The sequence below is a fragment of the Cupressus sempervirens genome, chromosome 1 (assembly GCF_028749045.1).
Source record: "Cupressus sempervirens isolate cs-2001-9-10 chromosome 1, ASM2874904v1, whole genome shotgun sequence".
In the NCBI taxonomy this organism is placed as follows: Eukaryota; Viridiplantae; Streptophyta; class Pinopsida; order Cupressales; family Cupressaceae; genus Cupressus; species Cupressus sempervirens.
Window position 1 is genome coordinate 696,312,905 of NC_143118.1, and position 23,511 is coordinate 696,336,415.

General features: G+C 36.1%; 1 protein-coding gene across 1 annotated transcript in view; it reads left to right on the forward strand.

The window, feature by feature from the left end:
• The window catches only part of EYE (conserved oligomeric Golgi complex component-related / COG complex component-like protein), an 82,266-nt gene that overhangs the window by 9,057 nt on the left and 49,698 nt on the right, over positions 1–23,511 (forward strand). The window contains exons 6-7 of the mRNA XM_089787322.1: positions 17,469–17,614; positions 22,744–22,942. Coding sequence (XP_089643448.1) covers positions 17,469–17,614; positions 22,744–22,942 — 345 coding nt within the window. The remainder of the gene's footprint in view (positions 1–17,468; positions 17,615–22,743; positions 22,943–23,511) is intronic.

Below are 23,511 nucleotides of genomic sequence, written 5' to 3' on the forward strand. Positions count from 1 at the left end.
GGATTTAGGCATGTTGATGTTTGATAGCTTCAGTCAGATAAACCTATTATATGTGTGTTCTTTATATTTGAGATATAAGGTTATTGTATATATATATATAATTTGTTATTTTATTAATTATCTAATTAATGAATAGACATGTCCTATGAAGATTCATGTCTATTCATGACCTATGAAGGTTCATGTCTATTCATGACCTATTCTCTATATATAAATCTAAGAGGATGTTGCATTTGGAACACACATACCAAATACATGGCATTGCTTATTACATTTGCAACGGTCCTCGGAAAACTAACATGGTATCAGACCCAAACTGTATATGTTATGAAAGTTTGTCTAATAGAATATGATGTATGATGTGCATGAGCATAATGTAAATGCAAAGAATGGTTGCATTCAGACTGTGTTGGTCATCGAGAGAAAGTTTAGAGATCAAGGAGAAATGGTGAAGCCGATAGCTGTGATAGGTATATGGAGCAGACCAATTGTGGACTATCATTTTCCAACACTAAAATTATTGTCACTCTTGCAAAGGAGAACTGTGATAAAAGCCAGCAGAGACTTTGAGAACTTTCTGCGTGTACTGATAAGTATAAGGGGATTATTAACAATGTCATCTAATCGACATTTAAACTATAAGACATTGTAAGCAACGAATAAGTAATAAAAAAGAATAGACATCAAGAAACTTAGGTGGAAGACATGTAGAAAGCAGAGATAAAGAAACTTAGAAAACTATTACTTCAACGCTCTCTTGGGCACACTTGGTTGCCTTTCTTTTCTCAATGATCTTGCTGATTGAATAAGCTGAAATTAATCCCAACTTTTCAATGTCATTCTCTTCTGGTCCTCCAGGGCTGCTCATCATTTTTGTCAAGAGTGAGTACAATGGGGATTTGGATAGATTCTGTCCCTCCAGGGCAATCTCTCTGGACTCACTCTTGACAAGGCTGAATCTGTCAAGACCAACTATTTATTAATATATCTATAGACAGATTCAGCCTTGTCTGGATTTTAATCGAAGAAAACCATTTACATGTGTCTTGAGAGGCAACCTAGATGCTAAAGTGGCTGGAAGGTTGTGTTGAAGTTTTGAAGCAGACATAAAATTTTCAGATTAATGAAATGTCTGAGGAAGAAGAAACACAAAGAAAGTGGCTTTCCTTGTAAAGCAATTTTCAATCAAAAAAAAAAAAATCTATTAATATTCACCTTGAACACACAGGTACTGGTGATAAGAATTGAATACAACTCTTTTTTTATAGAATTGATTCTCTGGTTAGGAATTTTGTAGACTTGAGAGATTTTCAAATTCAGGTGGTTATTTCAGCCTAGAAAGAGGAATATGCTAAAAAGACAATTGCTAGCATGTCCTGCTGATGCAAGCCTCATCAGGAATGCAAGTGGAACTCTTATCTGACAGTTTACACCTTGCTTATGGTAGTATATTTACCACAACATGATAATGCTATGGTTGATCCCCTGAATTTGTTGGATTCCAGATCTTGTTCACTGAGTCCAGATTCAGAGCCAATTCATCAAAGGATTCCACCACGTCATGCACAGAAGACTGGGGTTTCCGGAAGAACCCATGACAAACCCAAAAGAATCTGATGATTAGAAGAGTGACGATTAGAGATTCAAAAACAATTGGAATGATATTCCTACACATGCAAGAGTTTATTCAAACCAAGGAGATTGTAGAGAGATTTGGCAAAAGAGGAAAATTAATTTAGTTTTGTTTTTTCAATTTTGGTTTACAAATGATCTCCTTGTTTTGTTTTCTTTCTTCTATAAATCTATATTTAAAATATTAAACAGGTTAGCAGGCATAATGTTTTCATTTGTTTCAAATGCATTTTTTGACAATTTATTGCCGTAGGGATTTGTGGAAAGGGATAGGAGTGCTCATCTTTTTAAATAGATGGAAGGATGGCAAAGGTGTATGCCAAAGCCAAAAAGCGTCTTACATTCATCACAATCAAGGATGTTGATAAGTATAAGTGAGTCTCCAATATTCTTATTATAAACATTGAATAGAATTAGTAAATAATAAGAATGCCATCTTGAATAGAGTAATTATGTTATCTTAAAGGAACAAATTACACTATTATGATAATTACGAATATCTGATTATTCCTAATATTATTATTGTCCTTGAGTATTATAGTATTCTCTCTTATTTTTATGTTCTATTAGAGCTATGTGTATTGATCTTTTCCTTCTAGGATGTTATTGCAAGGAAAAGGGAGATTGAGAGGGAGTTTGACAATTTTAGATGAAGAGCTCGAATGATTTATATTTAGAGGGAGTCTTAACACTTCTTCAAAGGTAAAGGAGCTTAGAAGATGATGTTCAAATGGAGTCTGACGCATCCATCTGAAGAAGCGAATGGAGGCTTTCAGCTGATCTTTGAATATCTTGATCATATCAAATTCAAAGGGAGTTCGAAAGTTTGTGTGTGTGACTACATGATTTTGATGGGCCTACCCCCTATGTACATCATGAGGAGCTTTGAGCTGTGTCCTTAAGCTCTTAGTCCCAAACTCTCAAATCACAGTCTTGAATTATTCAACAATGATCCCTAAGAGATGCGACATATCTCTATCATTGTCTAGTGACCACAAAAGTGTCTAATTCTCGATCATATACTCTAAAGCTTGCTTGACAACAATCAATATTGAGCACGATACATAAACTTATCTCCAGTATGAGTCTTCACAAGACATGCATTCTTCAAACTTGTCAGCATTAGAAAGCAAAACAAAACAAAAAACCGATAAAGGCAAAAACACTTCATATGCAAAACATCATCTCAAAGTGAAAATCTGGCTTGAGATGATGGAAGTTCCTCCATCTTCCGATCCCTCCATCCTTCATACTAAAATTATTGTAGTGTATCCTTGTGCTAGCTCTGGTGAAGCTTTGGAGGTGTTGCCAAATGTTGCAAAGAAAACAATGGTCCGAGTGAGGCTTCTAATGAACTTATTTATATCGTTATGGTCCTTAATATCGATAATGTGCATTGCAACCATTAGTGCATTCTTAGTAATAAGTATGAATAAATAAGGAGAATGAATAAATAAGGAATTAATGCAACTAAACTTCCAATCACCCTCATTTGGCGTATCTTTTCCAAAAACAATTCAAAAATTTGGGTGAAATCTCTGATTTGAATTACATCTTCTCTTGAATCAATATTAATGATATCATCAATGATGACTTGCACTAGATCTTGATCAATAAATAGATGTATAATTTCCATAGCATGCTAGACTACACAAGAATCACCAAGGAGGGAAAATTTAGACACAAAGCATAAATTTTCCTCTTAGATTGTAGGTACTACTAGAGAAACTTAACAGATTCTAAATGATTTTCAATTGTTGAGAACATTAAAAGCTTTTAACTTGTCTACTTTCTTCTCACTAGCATTGTCTCAAAATTTTTAATCAAATACCGCTTCTTTGCATTGGACAAATAGGAACAATAAAATAGAGTACATTGAAATAGTGCATGTACAGACCTACTTTTAAGTGTCTTCACATACCCACAATATATAGCAAGAGAAACGATTAGGCAGGACAATGGACACTCTTCTTCGCCCTATTTTGCTCCTCAATTGAGTCCCATTTTCAAAATGGTTTCTTTGGTTAATAAGTATGCTCGACAAAGATTATGGCTCTATTCACAAAACATAAGAAAATATTCTTGGACCTCTTCAATTGGCGACCTGATTACATTTGGGTTGATTCAAAAAACTTTAGGCTCAAACATGACAGCGATACTTTAATTCTCTGAGCCATGAGTGCCTCTTGTATTGAAACATTTTCACATGTCCATGGCCATGTTGGTAGATATACAATAGCCTCGAATATTCACTATAGTGTCAAAGTTATAGAGCTCTTTAAATAACCTCCAAACACTTCACCGGACTAAAAACGCTCAGTGTGATGAATAAATGTCTTTAACATACATTTCTCACTGCTGGTGTATGCTTGTTCTGGATGGCCATATCTTCTATTGTAGGCCACCTAGCATCTCATCCGCAGCAATTAAAAATTAAACCCTTTGTAGGTCATAGATGAATAGCACTAGGTAAGTCTTACCATGCTATGGGCACTTTAATCTTGTAATCCTCCTTGCTTACTCTGCTCGACCACCTCACAAATAGAAATTATTACCAACATTTTGCCTCCCTTGTGTCTTCTGTAGCCTCAAAGACATCAAACCCCACTCTTGGAATGACCCATTCAGAAATAGAATCTATTCCATGTAGAATATCATCATAATATCTCGAACTCCTCTGCAACTTCTAGTCCCCATGTCAATACTAGAGAGATAATGTTGACATTTCAACAGTACCGATGCGTTGCCTCCATGAAAAACTTCACCAACAATTCCATTATAGGCTTAGTCATATCTTCCTATTTAAATTTTAAAATTTTCTTTAAACACTTTGCTGATATTGAGCCAAAAAAGCCCTACAATTGGCGGGTTGTTACCAAAGTGAAATTGGCCTCCATTGTCTTTGCACTGTTCTCAAACCTCACTTGTTTGCGTTAACTCAAAAAACTCTAAGCTTTTTAAAACTAATTCAACTCACCGCTGCCCTCACACAAAAATACACCTCTCATTAATGCTTTGCCACCCAATGAAATTGATATGATATCCATCTGACCTTCTAATGCAGGAGCATCCTGGGGTAGTCAACAATCCTGTATGCAGGAGCATCAGGCTCAGATTTGTGGACCTATGGTTGTGCAGTTGGGGATGTGTTCGAGGCACATTGGGGAACCTTGTCCTATGCGTGCATAAAGATTGGGGTTATCGTGTAGGAGTTAGAGCCTTTTTGGTGGTTGCTGGTAATGTGTTCTTGATTTCTTGGGCAGACCTTGGAGATTGTTTTCGTGAGCTTCGATCCGTGGGAGTTGGCTTATACGTTCTTGGATTTGGATTGTTGGATGGCACATGGACCTACGCCTAAGGGCGTGTACTTATATGTTGTCATATGAGTTAGTTATGCATTGTAAACTTGGGGCTTTTCCTAAGTAATTTGTTATTTCATGTAATTAATGTCTATTGCCAAGCCGACTTGTGACTTGAGGGTGTATTTAATGTGAGTGTTTATTTAAAAGTAATTGAGGTCCAAACATCTAGATAAACTAATATTGACCTATTGCCCTTACCCTTCCCTTATAAATAGCAGGGGTCGGGCCCACCCTATAGTCCCTCCCTAGTCGAATAGTAGGGGTCAACTGCATGCACCATGTTATATATAGAATCTATCTCAAGCCCCCCTACTATCCTATGGGGTGTAAGCTAACCTATGACTTGATTTAGTATAAGAGAGGGTCTTGTGATGTCTTGAGTCATTGATATTCAGCATAGAGAAGATGGAGTAGCTGAGAGGAGCGAAGTTTGGCAGAGCTAGCTAAGTGTGGGCTTGGGAAAACAAGAAGGTTGCTTGGTGGTTTGTGAGCTCAAGTTTAGATTCTTCTTGGGGTTTTCTACTAGTTTGTGGGTCTGAGCTAGCTAGGAGTTGGATCTTGCGAGGTCTTGCAAAACTATTATTGTAATTGCTTTGTATTTGGCCATAACCTAGAAGGCCTTATAGACGGGCATGTTGGATGTAAATCTTATGATTCTATTATGAGAATATTGTTTATATTCCATTGTGTGGTTATTTGATGGGGGCTAGGACATCTCCTTTGGGGATTCTGGTGCCTATACTGCATCACCTTCTCCATGCTAAAATATACCTTTCATTAATGTTCCTTCTGCTGTCACACAAGAGCCAATGTACATTTGCACTTGTAGAGATTTTGTCAATCTTTTAGCCATGCTCCTCATGGGTTGGCTACATCATTTTGAAGAAAAAAGAGATTCATCATCAAATCACTCCCAATCCATGCATACATACCACCATTTACCCCTCAATGTTGGGTTATAATTAATTGGATAGCATGAGGTAAAGTGTACTAATGTCATTCTTGCACCGCCTTAATGCCCATATTCAGTTTGTTTACAAACACTATCATCAATAAAATGAAGATTAAACCCTTACTCCTAGCATGTTTATTGAATCAATTTTTCATTAGGGATATTTTAAAAATGCTCCAGCCTAGTTTCTTCACAATTTGCTACCATTTAATTACTTGCCAAAGCAGCTTGATGAGGAAATATTACTCACCTATTGTAAAACCAATTTTATTGAGTGAGTATTTTGGCCAAAATTTAATTGGGAGTAAAGTTTTCCAAAGACCCAAATGGGGATTATGCTGGGGAGATCCTGGTTTGGCTTAAAAGAATGGAACCAATATTTAAGTAGAGAAATCAGCTTGAGGGTTTCCAAATTTTCCATACCTAGAATGTATTTATTTTAGGGCTAGTATATGAGTCCATAAATATGTAAACTATTTTTTTGTGAGGTTATCCATTTAAGTTAGATCCATTGTGGTTTCTGTCAAGGAAGGTGAGTTTTGATGACTCTTCTCTTGCCATGACTTAGCACAATGCTCATGAACTGTTCTTTACTAATTTGCAGTGCTACTTTCAGTACAACATTGCTAAATTTTTATGGGCAAATGAGGTGAAGGTTATTTTAAGGTGGCCAATGTGATTTCTATATCGACTCTTGAGATGGGTTCTGTAAGATCCCAAGTTTCGCAATTTATTTCTTGACATTATTCCCAGTTTAATATGACAGAAAATTTCAAAAGGCATTTGCAAATTCTGAAGATATATCCTTTTAACTTAGTTGTGATTCATACTGTTTGTTTCAGGAAGTAATATTCAAATTCTTAACTCTGAATATTCTTGAAATTAATTACAAACTGTTCAACCCCAAAGTTCTGAGCTATAAATATTGCAAGTTTTAAAATAGCACCTGATACTTAGTCAACATCCGGAACTTCTTCAACCAGAATATACTCCACGTACTGCCTGATTTCTTTAATCGAATCTGGAGCTTCAGCAGCAGCCAAAATATGCTCCCCATCCTGCCTGGTAATCGCTCAAACTTATCTTAGGGCTCCACAACTGTTTCTAGTATATTTCCGCCTCTGCTTGTTTATCCACGGCTGCTCAGAAATAAATTTCGTCTGCACGCACAATACTTTACTAAGATTTATTACAAATAGAATACCACCATAATTAAGTAAAATGATCCTCTTGTGCCTTTCTCCAATTGCGCCGGCTGGAAATGTTTCTTGTCTTTTCTCAAGTGCCTCCTGATGATGCAGTACCTTGTTCCTTGTCTCTTGCATCAAATGCAAAAGGGCTTTTGAGCCCGACAAACTTTCCACTGACACGAACCACATACAAAGTCTATCTGAGATTCCACGTCGGCTCCAATCATGTGATATCTACCTGGTCCTTGATGGTTCTGTGCCAAATACAGCCATCTATGTCTGCACATGCTTGTTTGACTGGTTCCTGTATTGTGTCAAAAATGTTTGTGTTCCATTGGGCAAAATGACACGCTAGCCTGATAGATTAACACATTCTGCTTCAACCGCTATTTCCACTAGGCCAGAAAGATCTTTTGACGAAAGAAATGCTCTGCCACCTCTGACTATCCATGCTTATTCAAATTCCATCCCCCTTTTTTGAGCTCTCAATCAGCAATTTATTAAGGATAGTCTTGTTCTCGCGGTTCCTGCGTGCAACTGAATACAGGACTTATTTATTTAATAATAAGCTACTTGGGAACTATTTATTTAATAATAGTAACTTATAATTTCCGTTTAATTTGGTATTTATTTAATATAAGCTTCTGAAAATAATAAGTGAATATTAAATAATTACTATTATATAATTTTATATTGTCTTTAGAAAGACAATCCTGGAAGAGGATCACAAGTCGGAACATTACAGGTTCAGCCACAGATGAAATATTCAGACTCAGCAAAAACTTGCCAAGCCCAAAAAACCCAACTTGGCTAAAACTTGATTAATTAAAAATTGCTTAAAGTTTAATATGAAACAAATTATTTTTGCAAAGTTCAATGCGGAGATGCATCTAATGAGTCCATAAATGAGTAAATTAAAGAAGCAAGCTAGGTCTAGTTATATTTGATTTTTTTGAATGCAATTTGGGTACAAAGTAACATCCTATCATGATATCATATATGATTAAATTCATGTGGAATGCCTATAAATAAGTACAAGAGCACTCACACATATTATAATATCATCTATGATTGAATTCATATATTATTGCCTGATTATTGGAGGTCACCCCTTGAAATGGTCCGCTATATTTCTGATTTTTGCATTTATATCCAGGACATATCATAACACTGCACCTGGATATGACTTGAGCTCATTTAGGATTTGACAAGGAGATTGTCCTTGGAGACAATCATTGTTGCTGTATCTTGGAGGAGCAATTTCATTCCTAAACCTTTGGTCAACTTAGTAGATAATTATCTGATTGGTATTGCTAACATCGTTTTTTGTAATGTCTCTGTTTTTGGCTAGTCTTTGTGGTGGGGTAGGTTAGTTAGTCATTGCAACTCTCGTGAGTTGACAGGGAGATTTAAGGGTCTTAGTTGTGGACTTGCTATTTTTAGTAAGTCTATTTTGGGCAGTTGTCATATTTGGCAGTGTAGTTGCTGGCATTGGTTGTTGGACATTGTCTGCATTGGATGGGGCTATTTAATGGATGGGTTCATGTTTATTAATTAATTATCAAGGCTTCATTGTTATAATAGCACTTTATGATATTTAATGTTATAAAATATAGTTGTGCATATGAAGCTTCTTAAGTGAAAGGTGTGATGAAGAAGCTAAGGGCTAAATTGTGTTATAAATATAAGCCCATTTGGTGAGAAAAGCATCCAAGTGTCTATTTAATTTTATTTGTCTTTGTGAGGGTTTATGTGTTTGGTGATTTCAATTCTCTTGCTGAGGTATAAGGGTTTGATTATGAGTTGTGCATTTAATCCACAACTGAAGTATTGTGGATTAAATTCTGAGATTTGTTCAAGGCTGAAATTGTGAGTCTTCTTTCTGTAGTTACTGTTGCTAAGGAGACATTAATCAACTGCGAGTGGTTTGCAATTTAATTTGTAAAGCGAGGAGGTATCATTCAGCATTTAGGTGCCTAAGAAATCCTGGACTTGGGCACTGGCTTTCTATGCAAATTAGTGAGCAATTTCTGTTCCAGACTCTGACTTGGCGGGCAATATTGTGTGAGAGTTTGGTGTTGGAGAATATTTGATAGGGCACCTGATATTGTTGTTGCTAGGTGTCTCGCTAATTTGCATTTTGGCAGAGTAACATTATTGGCCTTGGTGTTTATAATTCCTGATTAGCGTGGGAGTTCTTGTTTCTGGGAGTGTTTTTTCCCAGAATTTCTAGTGCCAAATATCCTGCTCATGGGCACTGCCATATTTCTGTGACTGTGATGCTACTGCAGATCAAGGTTGAAGTCGCCATTAGTGGTGCTATGTTCTGTTATGTTTGCACGCTCTATTTACCTGTTCATGGTGTGACTGTGTTGTGGCATTTGGAAGGGTTTCTAGGGCCTATTTGAGTTGATTGTTCAAATGCCCAGGTTGGGTGAATTTCATTCAACAAACCCAAACGCCTTACTTGGCAAGGATTTTTTTGCTGTGGGTGTCAGAGAAGGTCGAGTGTAAAAGTTCACGGCGTTGATTTGGTATTGTGCTCTTGTTATTCCATCTGTTACTGTGAAAGACATGCATTCATGATTTGAGGTGGAGCAGTGACTTGCCTACTATGATTTTGGAGGTCTGTACAAGTAAACAGGTTTTACCAATAATTATTTGTAATTTCATCTTGCTCTAGCAGCATTGGTCTAATAATAAATGAATTGAAAGTTTTTAGAATTTCTATAGAAGGTGTTAATTGCAAGTCGTATGATTCTGAATTTTATCTCGTAATAGTGTTTCATTTCATATTTCATAATAATAAACCTACAAAAAAGAGAAATAACAACAAAAACTTGCAAAGACAATTCCTTCATTCTGTGGAGCTAGATAGAGCCGGCTTGGGCTCTTTACAGTGGTATCAAAGCGGTTCCCTGCTAGCTTGCAGGTATTGGGGTTAGAGTTATTGTGATCGGTGCATTATTCATAGATTGTTAGTGTTTTATTCAGTGATTTATTATTCAACATGATGGTTCAGAGGTTTATTCTGGGCATGCGTTATATCCGTAGAGGTTGGACCTCTCTGCCTAGGCATGGAGAGCCTGATATTCAGATATTCAATTTGGTTCTATAGGTGACAGGGCTGCTGGTAGTCCGGGTAGTTCAACTGGTATAGGTTTCATAGATGCTGACATAGGTTTTGAAATTGATAAAGAGGCTAGAGAGACATTTAGGGACTTGGCAACTGGACAACACCATGTTGTTGAGGTGTTGCAGCAGCTTTTTGACACACTGCAACATATAGTTTTACCTAGAGATTAGAGCAGAGAGCGAGGTGCTCGTGATGCTTCTGTTCTCACCAACCCCGAGTGGATGACAGGTACAAAGATGGCAATAGGGCTAGAGTTGAGGATCAGGGCAAGATAGCTGACAAGGTTGACAAGACTAGACATACTGACACATATGATAGGCTGCAAAGGCCCATATTTCTAAGACTTGAGGCAGATGTGGTTAGTACTGAGTTTGAGCCACACCTTTTGCAAATGACGTGGTGGCACACTTTGCGGAGTGGGATGCTCTACCGCAGGTGATAAAGCAACATCTAAATTTGACAGATTCTTGACTCAGAAATGGGAGCATTCCAACGCAAGGCCCACACCTGAGAGACCAAGGCCTTAACAGACTGATTTGTGTGAGGTTTCCAGTAAGATGACATTGGAGCACTTCGATGGCAGTGGGAGAGTTATATAGCTTGAGCTCGGGTCTATAAGCTCGACACTTATTTGGCATTGCCTCCAGTGAGTGAGGACACTATCAAATTTGGAGTGCTGCATTTGGACGGAGTAGCCCATGATTGGTGGTACCTTGGGTTAGCCTCCCCGTGACATGATCAATTCACTTCCTATCACGAGTTTGTGGATCGATTGATCGAGAGATTTGATAGGATCTCAAGGTGTACTTCTGTGAGTTGGCTCAGTTGAGGCAGTTTGGTGGATCAGAGACATATATCAGCGAGTTCCAGAGGCTCTCAGTGATGGTATATGATATTTCAAAGTGGAGGTGACTAATGTTGTTTATGGAGGAGGGACTGATTCAGCCACTCCTTGATTGGGTTAAGTCATTGGACTCATCGACCTTACAGGAGGCGATGAGGTAAGCAAGGAGCCTTTCTCTAAAGGTCACATGTGAGCTTTGAGGCCGAAGGGGGCAACGAACCGTGACATGTGGGTTTATACTGATAAGGTTGAGGCGAAGTCATCACAACAGCCTGAAGATTTTTATGGAGATGATCATAGTGACAATAGAGTGTATACGGTGATACAGAGTTTGTTTGTGCCTAAGTTGGATTGTTAGCAAGATAGTTGGGTGGATGCAGTGAAGGAGAGTATGCTAAGATTCTTTAATCACCACAATAAGATGATTGACTATTGCATAAACTTGCAAAGGGTTGGACATCTCCCTCTATCACGTAACCTCTCTCTGAAGTTGAATAGTCTCTCTCTCTAAATATGATCTTCCCTTTTTAATGAAGATAATGTGCCACCAAGACTGCAAATAATGTTATAAAATCTATAACTATCTCATTGCACCTTGCAACCAAGAGAGATTTATAACAACTCGTAAGATCCACTTATCATAGAGATCAAAGTAAAGATATACTCTCTTTTCAGTTAGATACATAAATCATAGAATACTTATCCTTTTGAAGTCTGATCTCAACACATACATACAAAATGCAACCCAACATTCATATGAACAAAATGTGTTACCATAAAGAAAATGAGATCTCCTAGAATAACCTTACAAAACATACCAAAGCCCCTTATTATTGATGCTGATGGTTAGTTCATTATTTGAGTAAAATTCTACCCACACATAGTGTAGCTGATGAAGCCTTCCCCTAAGGATCGTGCTATTGCATCCTACATTCATTAAATTAACATCACTTTATAAATGTTAATATTAAAAACATACTATATCCATTCAAAATTCAAAACTTATCTCCATGCTAGTGACATTCAACTGTTGTAGTCATCTGTACTACAATTGTTAGCATCTCAAGCATATATAACTTTGATCATTACAAGCAGATGAAAGCTCCCTCTAGAGCTAAGACACCCCCCTCTCCCTTTGAATCAACATTCTCAACTTATTGCTTTTGGGTACATCCTGCAACCAAGAGTGGCTATCGATGCACATACAAAAGAGATTTTGTCTCATGCCTTCATAGCCAATGCATCAATAATAAAATTATGCATTATTCCTAGTGAAATAAAATAAAATACTTATCTCCTTGATTGCTTAATCTCAACATGCACACAAATATAAAAGAGATCCCGACTTATGCCAATACAACCATTACAGATATAAAAGAGATTTTGACTTATGCCTGCTGCATATCTTGAATATAATTATTCATATTTCTTGCAGCCCCCGCTTCAAAAATTAACCAGGAATTTCACCATGAATAAGATATATGGACAGATGAACAGTTTTGCTAGTGTGACGTTATCCCCACTGCCCACGATATATGTCTTTTGCCTTCTTAAATAACACCATCACCATCTTCCAGGCATACACAAATTCCTGCCAATTCTGTGGAATGCAGCCATGCCCGTTTCATTCCTCTGCTAAATAGAAATATAACTCGATAGTCTTTTTCCCAGTCTAATCACAAAAGATATAGATCAGATAAAACATTATTGAAAGCAACCCTCATTGGCTGCTGCATAGAATATTACAATCAAAATAAGACAAAATGAAATGTCTCCAAGACACGATGTAGCAAATATTATTTCAATCACTGAAAGCAATTGAAGAATCTAATTCTTGTAATCACCGGTCAAAATCAATTCACACAATACTTCACCACTTATTGACAGTCAACATGCAAATGTTACTGGATGAATGAGAGCGTAAAAGAAAGAGGCTCTTACCGGTCATTAAAGAAGGTATCAATGCCAACTAAAAACACATGAAACAATAACAATTCAAAGGAAATTCTCACCAAACTTAACGCTGATATTAGTACCAGATCTTGTTGCAGGAAAATTATAAGTGCATTAGTGAGATGAGGTCGACAATAAGATTCTCCACTAGGCTCTATGTGATCTACTTTGGTTTTGGAAGGAGCGTCTCCCTTGAAATTGACCACTATCATTGATTTTGAAAAAGTATTACTCCTTGTGCTCGGGCTCCTCCACATCTATAGAATTTGCCACCATTTGCATAAACTGCACCATAACGCTTTTCCTGCTGATATTGTCATGCACGCATACCACTCTGACAAAATCATAAGATGTGATCTTATCTTTTCCCGGAAAAAGCATGGTCTTTCTGTAATATATCCTGATATCTCCCGATGCTTTGGTTGATTGAAGAAATAAAAAATTACCCCCTACAAAGTGGCTCATAAACTAGGAATAGAAAACAATTAGAATCATGCGATACCAAGAATGGATCAATGAGAAATAAAAAACCAAAACCTTGGAAAATTTCCTAATAAGGATTTCCAGAGCTTAGAATGAGTTTCGTAGGGCTTCCACATCCAAAATTTGCAAAACACAATCAGAGTCTCCATCCATTCTTTGAGACCTGATCAACCTCGTCTACTTTTCCTAAGGCCAATTTCTGTCCAACACCATTGAAACTTCAGATTCCCATGACATCTCCAATCATTTTTCTACAATGCTGGCTCCCTTTCAATATTTTGTCGTAGATGCTCCTGTGAAAAGGAATGTTCCAGTGAATGCAACACGAGACAATACCAAAGAATGAACATGAAACTTGAAGCATCCTTTTGATAACATATAAAGGCCCGACCTCAAACTATAATAACCATCGCTTAAGACAATAGACTGCAATCATTCCCAGCGATACTCAAACATGGCTGAATAGATACAAAATAAAGAGCAAGAGAGACTTTCTTGATGCTGACATCTAGCCTGCTTCTGATACCATGTTCAAATTTTATGCCTAGAAATTAGATAACCAGCACAAGAAAACTAAATAAAATGCACAAAAGACGCAAACAATTTATATTGGGAAAACCCTTCAACTTGAAGGGAAAGACCCAATCACATCAGCAAAATATTTCTTTTATTGATCATAAAAATAAAAAATGAGTACAAGGCTTTACACTTCACGTAATTACAATATACCAAGCAATCACATAAATAGATTGCATAAGACTCTTCATCTTACACACAAAGGTATCTTTGAGTTCCAAAAATAAGACCCTTCAAATTTCCACAAATTCAACACTTTGCATGCCTCTTCACATGATGTATGACATGTGTCTTTTGCATAATATTAACTTCAATATAATCACAAATATCGACTCAACTGAAGATGACCATAATGGTCATAGCAAACATATTTCTATCAGAGATAAAGATCTCTATCGCCGCTACAAACTTAAACACTTCTTATGCTGGTTATCACGAAGGGGCTTATGCTATTCATTCAATGGATATCAATTGCTTCAACTTCTTCCAATTACTTTCAACCAATTAACTTGCAAAGAGAAAGGGTTTAAAAATTCTATCTAACTCTAAGGATGTAAGACTATGTCGATGATGGGGTGAGCCTCTGACAAATCCTTGCTTTGTTGTGTCAACTAAGCATAGGAGGTTGCTATCTTTTGTGGCTGCAGGAATGATTTTCTCATTGTCAATGCTCATCCAAATACCCTATGAAGGCACAATTAAATGAACATCTACAATAGAAGTTAAGCACCTACAGTTTAGGGCCACACTCACCGTGCACTGTTACTTACAATCAACAAGTACCAATGAATAAAGAACAATTTTGGTAGTACTTTGCCACCAATTTTCTGACATAACTCCCCTTTATGAATGATGCGAGCAAGCCCTTATATAGTGGCTCAATTATAATGAATGCCAAAGATTGATTTGAAATTAATGGCCCAAATTAAACCTCATAAGCCCTAATTAGGGTTTCCATAACCATTGCTAACAAATATGAAATGCCCACCCAATTACAATTAGGCACCAATGTGTGGGAAATTATATTGCTTTTATGGGCCAATAAGAAAATAGATTAGGCATAGCTACTTGATAAGATGCACCAACAAATGAGACAATGAAAAAATTACAATACTTTGTGGGCTAGTGAGAAGAGAGGTTAAGTAGAATCTTATGGAAGAAGAAAACTTGTTGAAGAAGCCACCATTAATAGACTAATAAGATGATGCCACTTGTACTTACACCAAGCTATCTTCAAAAATATTTCATCTTCTATCCTTTACTCTTGGCAAATTCATTGAATCTAGTCACAATATGGTGAAATTTTTCACTAAGGCGCTAGGCACATTCTCAGTAGTCGAGGAAATGTACACTACCTCATCATGTCTTAATTGGCAAGGCAAATCACCACTTGTAAATAATTGTGAAATTTTAAATGATAATTTCAATATATCAAGTCAGTAAGACTTGAAAATCATCACAAACTTGGTATTTTGATTTCCAACAACAAAATTTAATTGGGCAATGCAAATCTCATCTCATCTGATCTTCAAATTGATTTGCAACCAATAATAGTCAACATCATTTAAAAAAATGTCATTTTCCTTAGTTAAAATCGATGCCAATTATTTAAATTTGATGAGTCCTTGAATAAATCAATTTGAATTAGCTCCCTTTGGCTGAAATTGATCTATTTTTTAGCAAAAAATCAATGCATGGCCCCTTTACAACTTCAAGTTGATTGGAAAACATTTAATAAATTACCATTTATGATTTATTTTTAATTAATTTCAATTGCCCATTTGTTAAAGTCAACGCCATTTGGATAAATCAATGCCACAATGGATGAATTAATTAATTCATATTTAAAAGCAATCCATATTTTGCAAAATCGAGGTAAATTTAATCTCATCTCACATTAAAATTTATTTCATTTTTGTAAAATCAATGCAAATTGAATCTTATCTTAATTTGAAATTCATTTCCATCCCAATTAATGCCATTAAAATCGATTTCCCCTTTCTGAATATTATTAAATATTTAGTCTAGAACTTATTAAATATATAATCCAAAGATGAATGCAAGGTTTAATTACATGAAATGATTATCTCTAATGGAAAATTCAAATTCAATCTCCATGCTCAAATCAATCTCTTTTGGTTCCATTGTCCAATAAATGTAATTCACTCATTAAAATTTTACCACATCACAATCCCCCAATAAATTTCACAATTTCAAAACATTTTGTTAAATGTGACGAGTGGTCAGATGGTTTTGTGGTTTATATTTCTTATTAATCTTGTAGTGGAAACTATCATCTACTTAGGTAAGACCATTAAATACCAAGTGGAAACCACCATACACTTAGGCAAAGGTTAAAATTTCAAAAGGGGAAACCACTAGAGAGTTAGGCAAAACCACGAATCAACAAGTAGAAACCATTTTACACTCATGTGGAACTACTATGCTCAAAGTGGGAACCACTCATGACTTGGGAAAAATTACACAATTGCTTGGTGGAAATCAAGGGTGACTTAGGCTAGGTAAAGCCAATGTGCAAACAGCTTGAAGTGGAAATCACCATGTCCTTAGGCAAGTGAATGCAAAGTAAAGTGGAAATCGCCATGTACTTAGGCAAGTGCATCTAAAGTGAATTGGAAATCACCATGTAGTTAGGCATTTTTTTGTATTATTAGCTCTATTTTAATTTCAATTTCTCAATTTGCCAAAATTTTGTCAAATTTTCAAGTTGACTTTTGGAAGGCTTACAAAATTCTTGAATTGTTTCCAAAATTGCTCTACTACCTAGACCTACCAGAAAAAAGAGGGGGTCCCCATTTGCAATGAGGCGATAGTGTGGAAACTGCACAACAGATATATGAATGAGCTTTCACTTCTTTTGTGTGACTCAAACTTCCATTTCAGTGCTGATAGAAGCGGTTTACTTTGGCTATCAATCTTGACATTGAGGTAAATTGTATTCAATGTTCATTACAAGGCTGAACAAGAAATATAAATTTAAAAAACACGAAAAACAATGAAAAGTTGTATGGCATTTTTTGGACTGAGCGATTTTGCTATATAATTGTTTTCTAGGAAATTTTGATTTCTCAGATACCTTCTCAGTTAAAACTTAAAGGTGAAAATCAGTATTGAAAATCATGTTTTGGTGCAAGTTGCTACTTATTCTTCACTATAGTTATCCCTGCTAACTTTTTGAGATTTTATGTATCGTTTGTGACTTCACAAACTAATGTTAATCTCAACCCTATATTGTTGATTGAAATATTTCAAATGTTGTATCAATTCCCTTGTTAAAATGTCTTCTGAATCTTGTATTCTCATGCAAATCCAAATGTAGGTGCATAACTGCATTTCCAGAAGAATATAAATCATTGGTACCAAAGTTGCTGATAGAGACAATGTCTACAATTTCTGCAAGCTTTGTTGCTCGTATTGATATTGCTATGGGGGAATCCTCATCTGGAATGAGGACTTCAACAGGAGGTGCGCATACAAAACATTTTGAACTCATCTTCAGTTTTTATATGTTCTGATAGAATGTTTATGTAATTATTCATTAAATTGTGAAATCTCTTCTATATATCTAGACATAACTTTGTCTGTAATTTATATTTTCATCTTATAGTCAAAATGAAATTGCATTGATGCCATTTAGAACTTAGAGAGTATTTTAAGATTGGTTGTGGTCAGGACTGTGATGATGTCTGTAATCATTGACAGTTACAAAAAAAATGGAAGAGAGAGTTAATTTGAGTGCTAATACAAAATTATTTTTGATGTTTGAAATGCACGTTTTGCATTAAGGTGAGCTATCATAAAATAGACCTAGGGTCCATAAGAAACAAGGATATGGGTGTCAAGAGTTGGGAAATCTTGATACTGAGTGCTGCTAATAATCAAAAGAAAGTAAGAAGGTCCGCTTGAAGGCTTGCATTATGGAAGTTCAAACCAAATGTTTCCCATATGCCTTGGAAGCAAAATGTCTTGTAAAATTTAACATGTGGGCATTGTTTGGAGTTTTGGGATACCTTGTTCAAATTGGAAATAATGATGAAGGTCAAAAGTTTGGGAATGACTTCGAAGGCGAAGTGAGGATCAAGATTTAAACATACCATATGGCAGATACCATCTCATTGAGGAAGAAGACTTGAAAGGCCATTAGAGGTTGGGGTTTCAGGGTCCACAATATGACATCTATCTAAAATGATGGTTAGGAAAGTGAAGATTCGGACTTGAGAAATAAGAGTTGGGAATGTAGGAGAATATTGAGCTTTGGAGCTTGAGGCTACCGCTAATGCAGTACAAAGTTCACCAAATTCTTGAAGGCTTGGATCTAAACAAGGAGAGAGCAAGTGGGAGTTGGGGATTGGGAATGCAAAGAAATTAAGGTGACAAAAATGAGTATAAGAAACTGAGAAGCTTGTAGGAGATAGAAAAGGAGGAAGCACGAAGATGAAGGAAATCAAGGACTTGAAGAGAAAGGGTATTGGGAAGGAGAGTTCAGAAAGCTGGGATTAGGGGACATTAGAGGCTAGGTGATTCAAAGGAAAGGCATCTTGTGGAGGGATATCTCAGGATTAGAAGTTGGAGGAAAAGGTGTATCCCGAGAACCCAAAATTTAGAGAATCAGAGAAATAAGGAAATGGTACTTAGAGACAAGAAAACTCAGAAACCTACCTATGGCCAGAAATTGACTCAAAGACCCTCATACTTGGGAAAAATAAACTTCTGTACTTTAAAAAATAAATTACGGGGATGATGAAGACACTCTAAGGCACAATGTAATGTCCCCTTGTCCGTGCTAGACCTTATGGCGCCTTGTTGGTCTATCTTTCCATCCAGATAGGCTAATGACACTTATTTTGAGGATGCCAGCCAGTCACAGGAGTCTTTGGTTTCGACAAGGAAATATTTAAGTGGGAACTTCCTATAGTTAAGTCACTTTATTTTATAAAGTTGATTTATAAAGTACTTTATCATTTAAAGTCACTTTATGACAAAAATGATTGAAGTCACTAAAAGACAAAATAGACTTTTTATCCCACATTGCCTAGTTGTTTGCATCTTCCCTCACATTGAGGTTATAAAAGCAAGTATCTACATTGGGATTTGCACCAAGAAAATATGACCTTGTTCAAATACAAGGTTGCTTAAATGTGACCGGTTGCTTTGAGGATGAAACTCTTTAAGGCAGTGTGAGGAGTTGGACAACACCCCAGCCTCTCATTGGTGACGTGTTCATTTTCAGAATTTTAGCTGCATTGAAGGTTGACAGTGCTATTTGGAATCTGCCTTGAAGAAGTAAGTTCAGTAGTAAAGTTTATAAAATTCTGATAAGAAAGTGAGATTAGCTTGATCGAATGCCAGAACTACCCCAGCCAAGACAAGACTAGCTGTATGGGTTCAATCTGAGGGTAACTATCCAACGTGATACACTGGGCAGTGACATGGAGTTCCTCATATCGGGTGTCAGTACATCTCACGGCAGTGTGAAAGTCCGCTGTAACAAGCCGCGTGGAGGAGAAAAGGGAGTTCGACTGTGGTGTGTGGCCCACTACTACGTGGTTAGCAGGACTTATGCCCCGGGCATGCCAATCTATAGAAGATTGCGAAGATTTTGTGGCAGGCCGCAGGTATTATCGGGAGTCTTTAGTCATTGCACGACTGCCACAATCTACATCAGCAGAGCAGACTTCTACGGCAACCCAAAAGATCCATCCATATGTGCACTTCCAGCAGTAGATAATCAATCGCATTACTTCTGTACCAGGTTCTGTATCTAGTTGTCTGCATCAAGTTTATATCAGTAACTATATAGCTGGGTGTAACTTTAGTATAATTTTATGAGATTTCACTAGCTGTTTCACGTCCATTAAAGAGATATTAACTTGGGAGGGTGAATTACTTGTTTAATGTATATTGGAATGTTCTTCCTTTTCTGAAGTTACCCATCTAAATATTCATATTCTGCATATCACCATTGTCATACTTTGGAAAAAGTTAAAAGCTGAGTTTGGAACTTTACACACAAACTGACCAAGGAGAACTGTTGAAGGAGTTCTCTGATAGGAAATTAATGATGGGAAAATTAGAGGACCAAGAAAATAAAAAGGCATGAGACTGAGAAGAGTTGCAATTTAGGGCACATGAGAATTAGTCTGGACTCTGAACAATGCCTATTCAAAGGATATTGTTTCTTACGTATAATTATGCTGAGATATGTATATGCCCTGCAAGATCTTGTGTGTAGAAAGCTTCAAAACTTGATTGAATTAAATTTCATTCAGTTTTCTGATTTGTACGTTTGATCTTCTACTTTGTTGAATCAAGTATTTGCAGTTACTTTTTAAGTCGCTATTTCTTACTTGTTTTACATGTTCTTGTTCTCTAACTGAGATGAACACAAGTGATCCCTTTGCCTCTATACCCCAGAGGAGATTTTTCTGTTATATAATTGATTACTTATTCGATCTGAAATGCTAAGGCAAAACTTTCTGTTATCCATAATGACCTAAATGACTTCTGCAGCTTTATGGTACTGTTGCTCTTGCTTGGCTAGGAATTGTTACAGTTTTCATACCAATTTGATGCTTGAAATGTATAGCTAATGAATTGTTGCAGAAATCAATCATAATCAACTATATTTAACAAGTGCCTGATAATGTGCCAATTAAGATTGTTGATTTTTAGACCTTAATGTCAGATTTTCCAAAATGATTTTCCCCTTATATATATATATATATATGTGATTGTTTTTGTGTTTTAAATTTTATGAAGCTTTTAATTTAATTTTTTTATTTGACTGTCGAGTTTATATATGCAATTGAGACAAGTCTCTTGATTTTGGGGATGAAATTTTCTGAAATAAAATGCAGAAGGTTTCCACAGAATGTGTCCCATAGAAAAGGAGATGGGGCCCTTTTTTTCAGGGATGTGATTTTAGTTCCTCATGGGCTCCCTAGTGACGCTAGCTAGTTCTTGGTGTTTAAAGATCTTGAGAGCATTTTATATATTTGCAATAGTATCACTATGTGCATGGGATGTTTACTAGGACAGTGATGAAAGGGCTTGTCTACGATATATGAAAATACTTCATTGTTACCACTGTAAGTTTGCTTAATGTTTCTGGAATTCTTCAGTCTGTTGATTGCTATTCCAAGCATTTATTTTTGTGTGATTGACTAGTTGATCTAAAACTGCCATGTCTTGCATATCTGTAAAGGGTAATGTGGGCAGTGGTATTGCATTCGTCATGACCCCTAGTTAAGTTAAATTGTGCACATTTGGATCATGTGCACGGCCCAGCTGCACTAAGTACTCTGTTACCTTGGTCTGGGATGGGGTGCATATTAACTTCAAGTTTACATCACTTCATTCCGAATTTGATTTTGTTTTGTTGAAGGTACTATGACCGATAGAAAACTTCTGTTGTAAGGATGGCATTTTCATGCCATATTCTAACCTTATGATTTGTCTAGACTCTACACACATTTTGCAAATTTTATATTTGTTTTTGTGAGAGCTCCAATCCCTTTCTTAAATTAAAGAGTGCATGAAAGTGCAATTAACAGAAGTATGTAAAATTTTAATGTATTGATTAAAAGATAAAGCTAGTTTTTATTATTACCTAAGTTGCTGGTTTGGATTCTGGTATGGATGCGGGTTCAAAATTCGTCCAAATTTTATTGGGTTGGGTTCATACAAGATATGTGTGTGTGTATGTATAATACATTTACATAAATAACCAGGGTCAGTTTTGTTCTTCTTTCAAAGTTTCATCTGTGTTTATGCATAGACTATGACTGGAGATAATTCAATTTGCTTCCACAGTCTAAGTAGCAAGCCAGATTCTTTCCATAGACCAAACATTCTCACAACCTAGTTAATTACTTTTGCCAGGAGACCATGAGCAAGCATAAGAAGACACACAAACACTTTGGGTTTGAGGACCATCTCTTCGATGAGTTGTCAAGTAACAAAATTTAGACACAATTTGTTTACATAATTAGCTAGAGATATTTTTATTTAGTGCAAATGGTGTGAATGCCATGAGTATGCCCAGAGTGAATGACATATGCCTCTGCAGTGCCCTGTGGTTCCTCGCAATTCCTGTGTTTATTGTTTTCAAATAAAATAAACTGCAGCCTTAGTCACATACCAACTGTGGCCTCAGTCAACTGCAGCCTCAGTCAACCACAAAATCCTCAGACAATGTCGTGAATAAAGCCTGCGGATAAGTGATGATGCGTTTATTAAAATGCAAAACCTGTGTCCAAAGCTGCAGTTTTAGGGCTGACATGGCCAACAAAGTTAAAAAATGTCATTGAGAAGTCAATAAAACTGAAATTCATTCCGGGCTCGCATGAAATTCATCCAGGGTCCTGCTTGGCGAATTTGACATGAATTTTGCAGACTGTCGCCTACTTTTGAATTTGCAGATGACTGAGTGAATATGGCAATTTAGGTGATCTAACCAAATCAGAGATTAGTAAGAAAAAATGATTGTAGTAATCAATCTTTTCTTACCTTTTTCATTACTAAGATTACTTGTTAATTATTGCTTTTTTTTTCTAGCAGAATGGTCCTGACATTCATTTTGTGATGATTTTCAGGTTTATCAGATATGTCAGTCAGAGTGGCTTCAAGAAGCAATAAGATTAAAACAAAGCATATGGAGACGCTAATTGAATTGCATAATATGACGGGGACTTTTGCAAAAAATATCCATCACTTGTTTTCTGTTGCTGATGTGGCAGTTCTGGCAAATACTTTAAAGGCCATTTATTCTCCATACGAAAGTTATAAACAGAGGTATTATCTTGATGTGCTTAAAGTTGAAAATACAAGTTGCTTTGTTAAAAAAAATATTCCCTATTTATAGATAGTAATGTTCTGGTATTATGATATTGTAGTCAGATGTGAAATCACAATCTATTTGCATCATGGGAAAATCAAAATTTTCTCTTGAAAGTATTTACATGCAAACATGAATTTATGGGTCAATTTGAATCAACCTTTTTTCTTGTTTTCAGTCTGCAAATACATACATGCACACATCTATGTATGTATGTACGTGTATACACATACATACACTCATAAATACATAAATAAATGTGTGTGTGTATACACATTCATTCATTCATTCATACATACATACATAGGTGTGTGCGTGCATACACACTGCATATTCCATATTTTTTGTACAGACAAACCCAAAATGATCCATGATTTCCAACTGAGATCCATACCATGAACAGTAACATTTGTCAATATTAAAGATTAATTGTATATTCCAAATTTAAGTCTAAATTAAAAAAACAGCTCTTATTGTAAGAATAAAGATAACTGGCAGAAAAGAAAACTATTTTTAATATTATTAT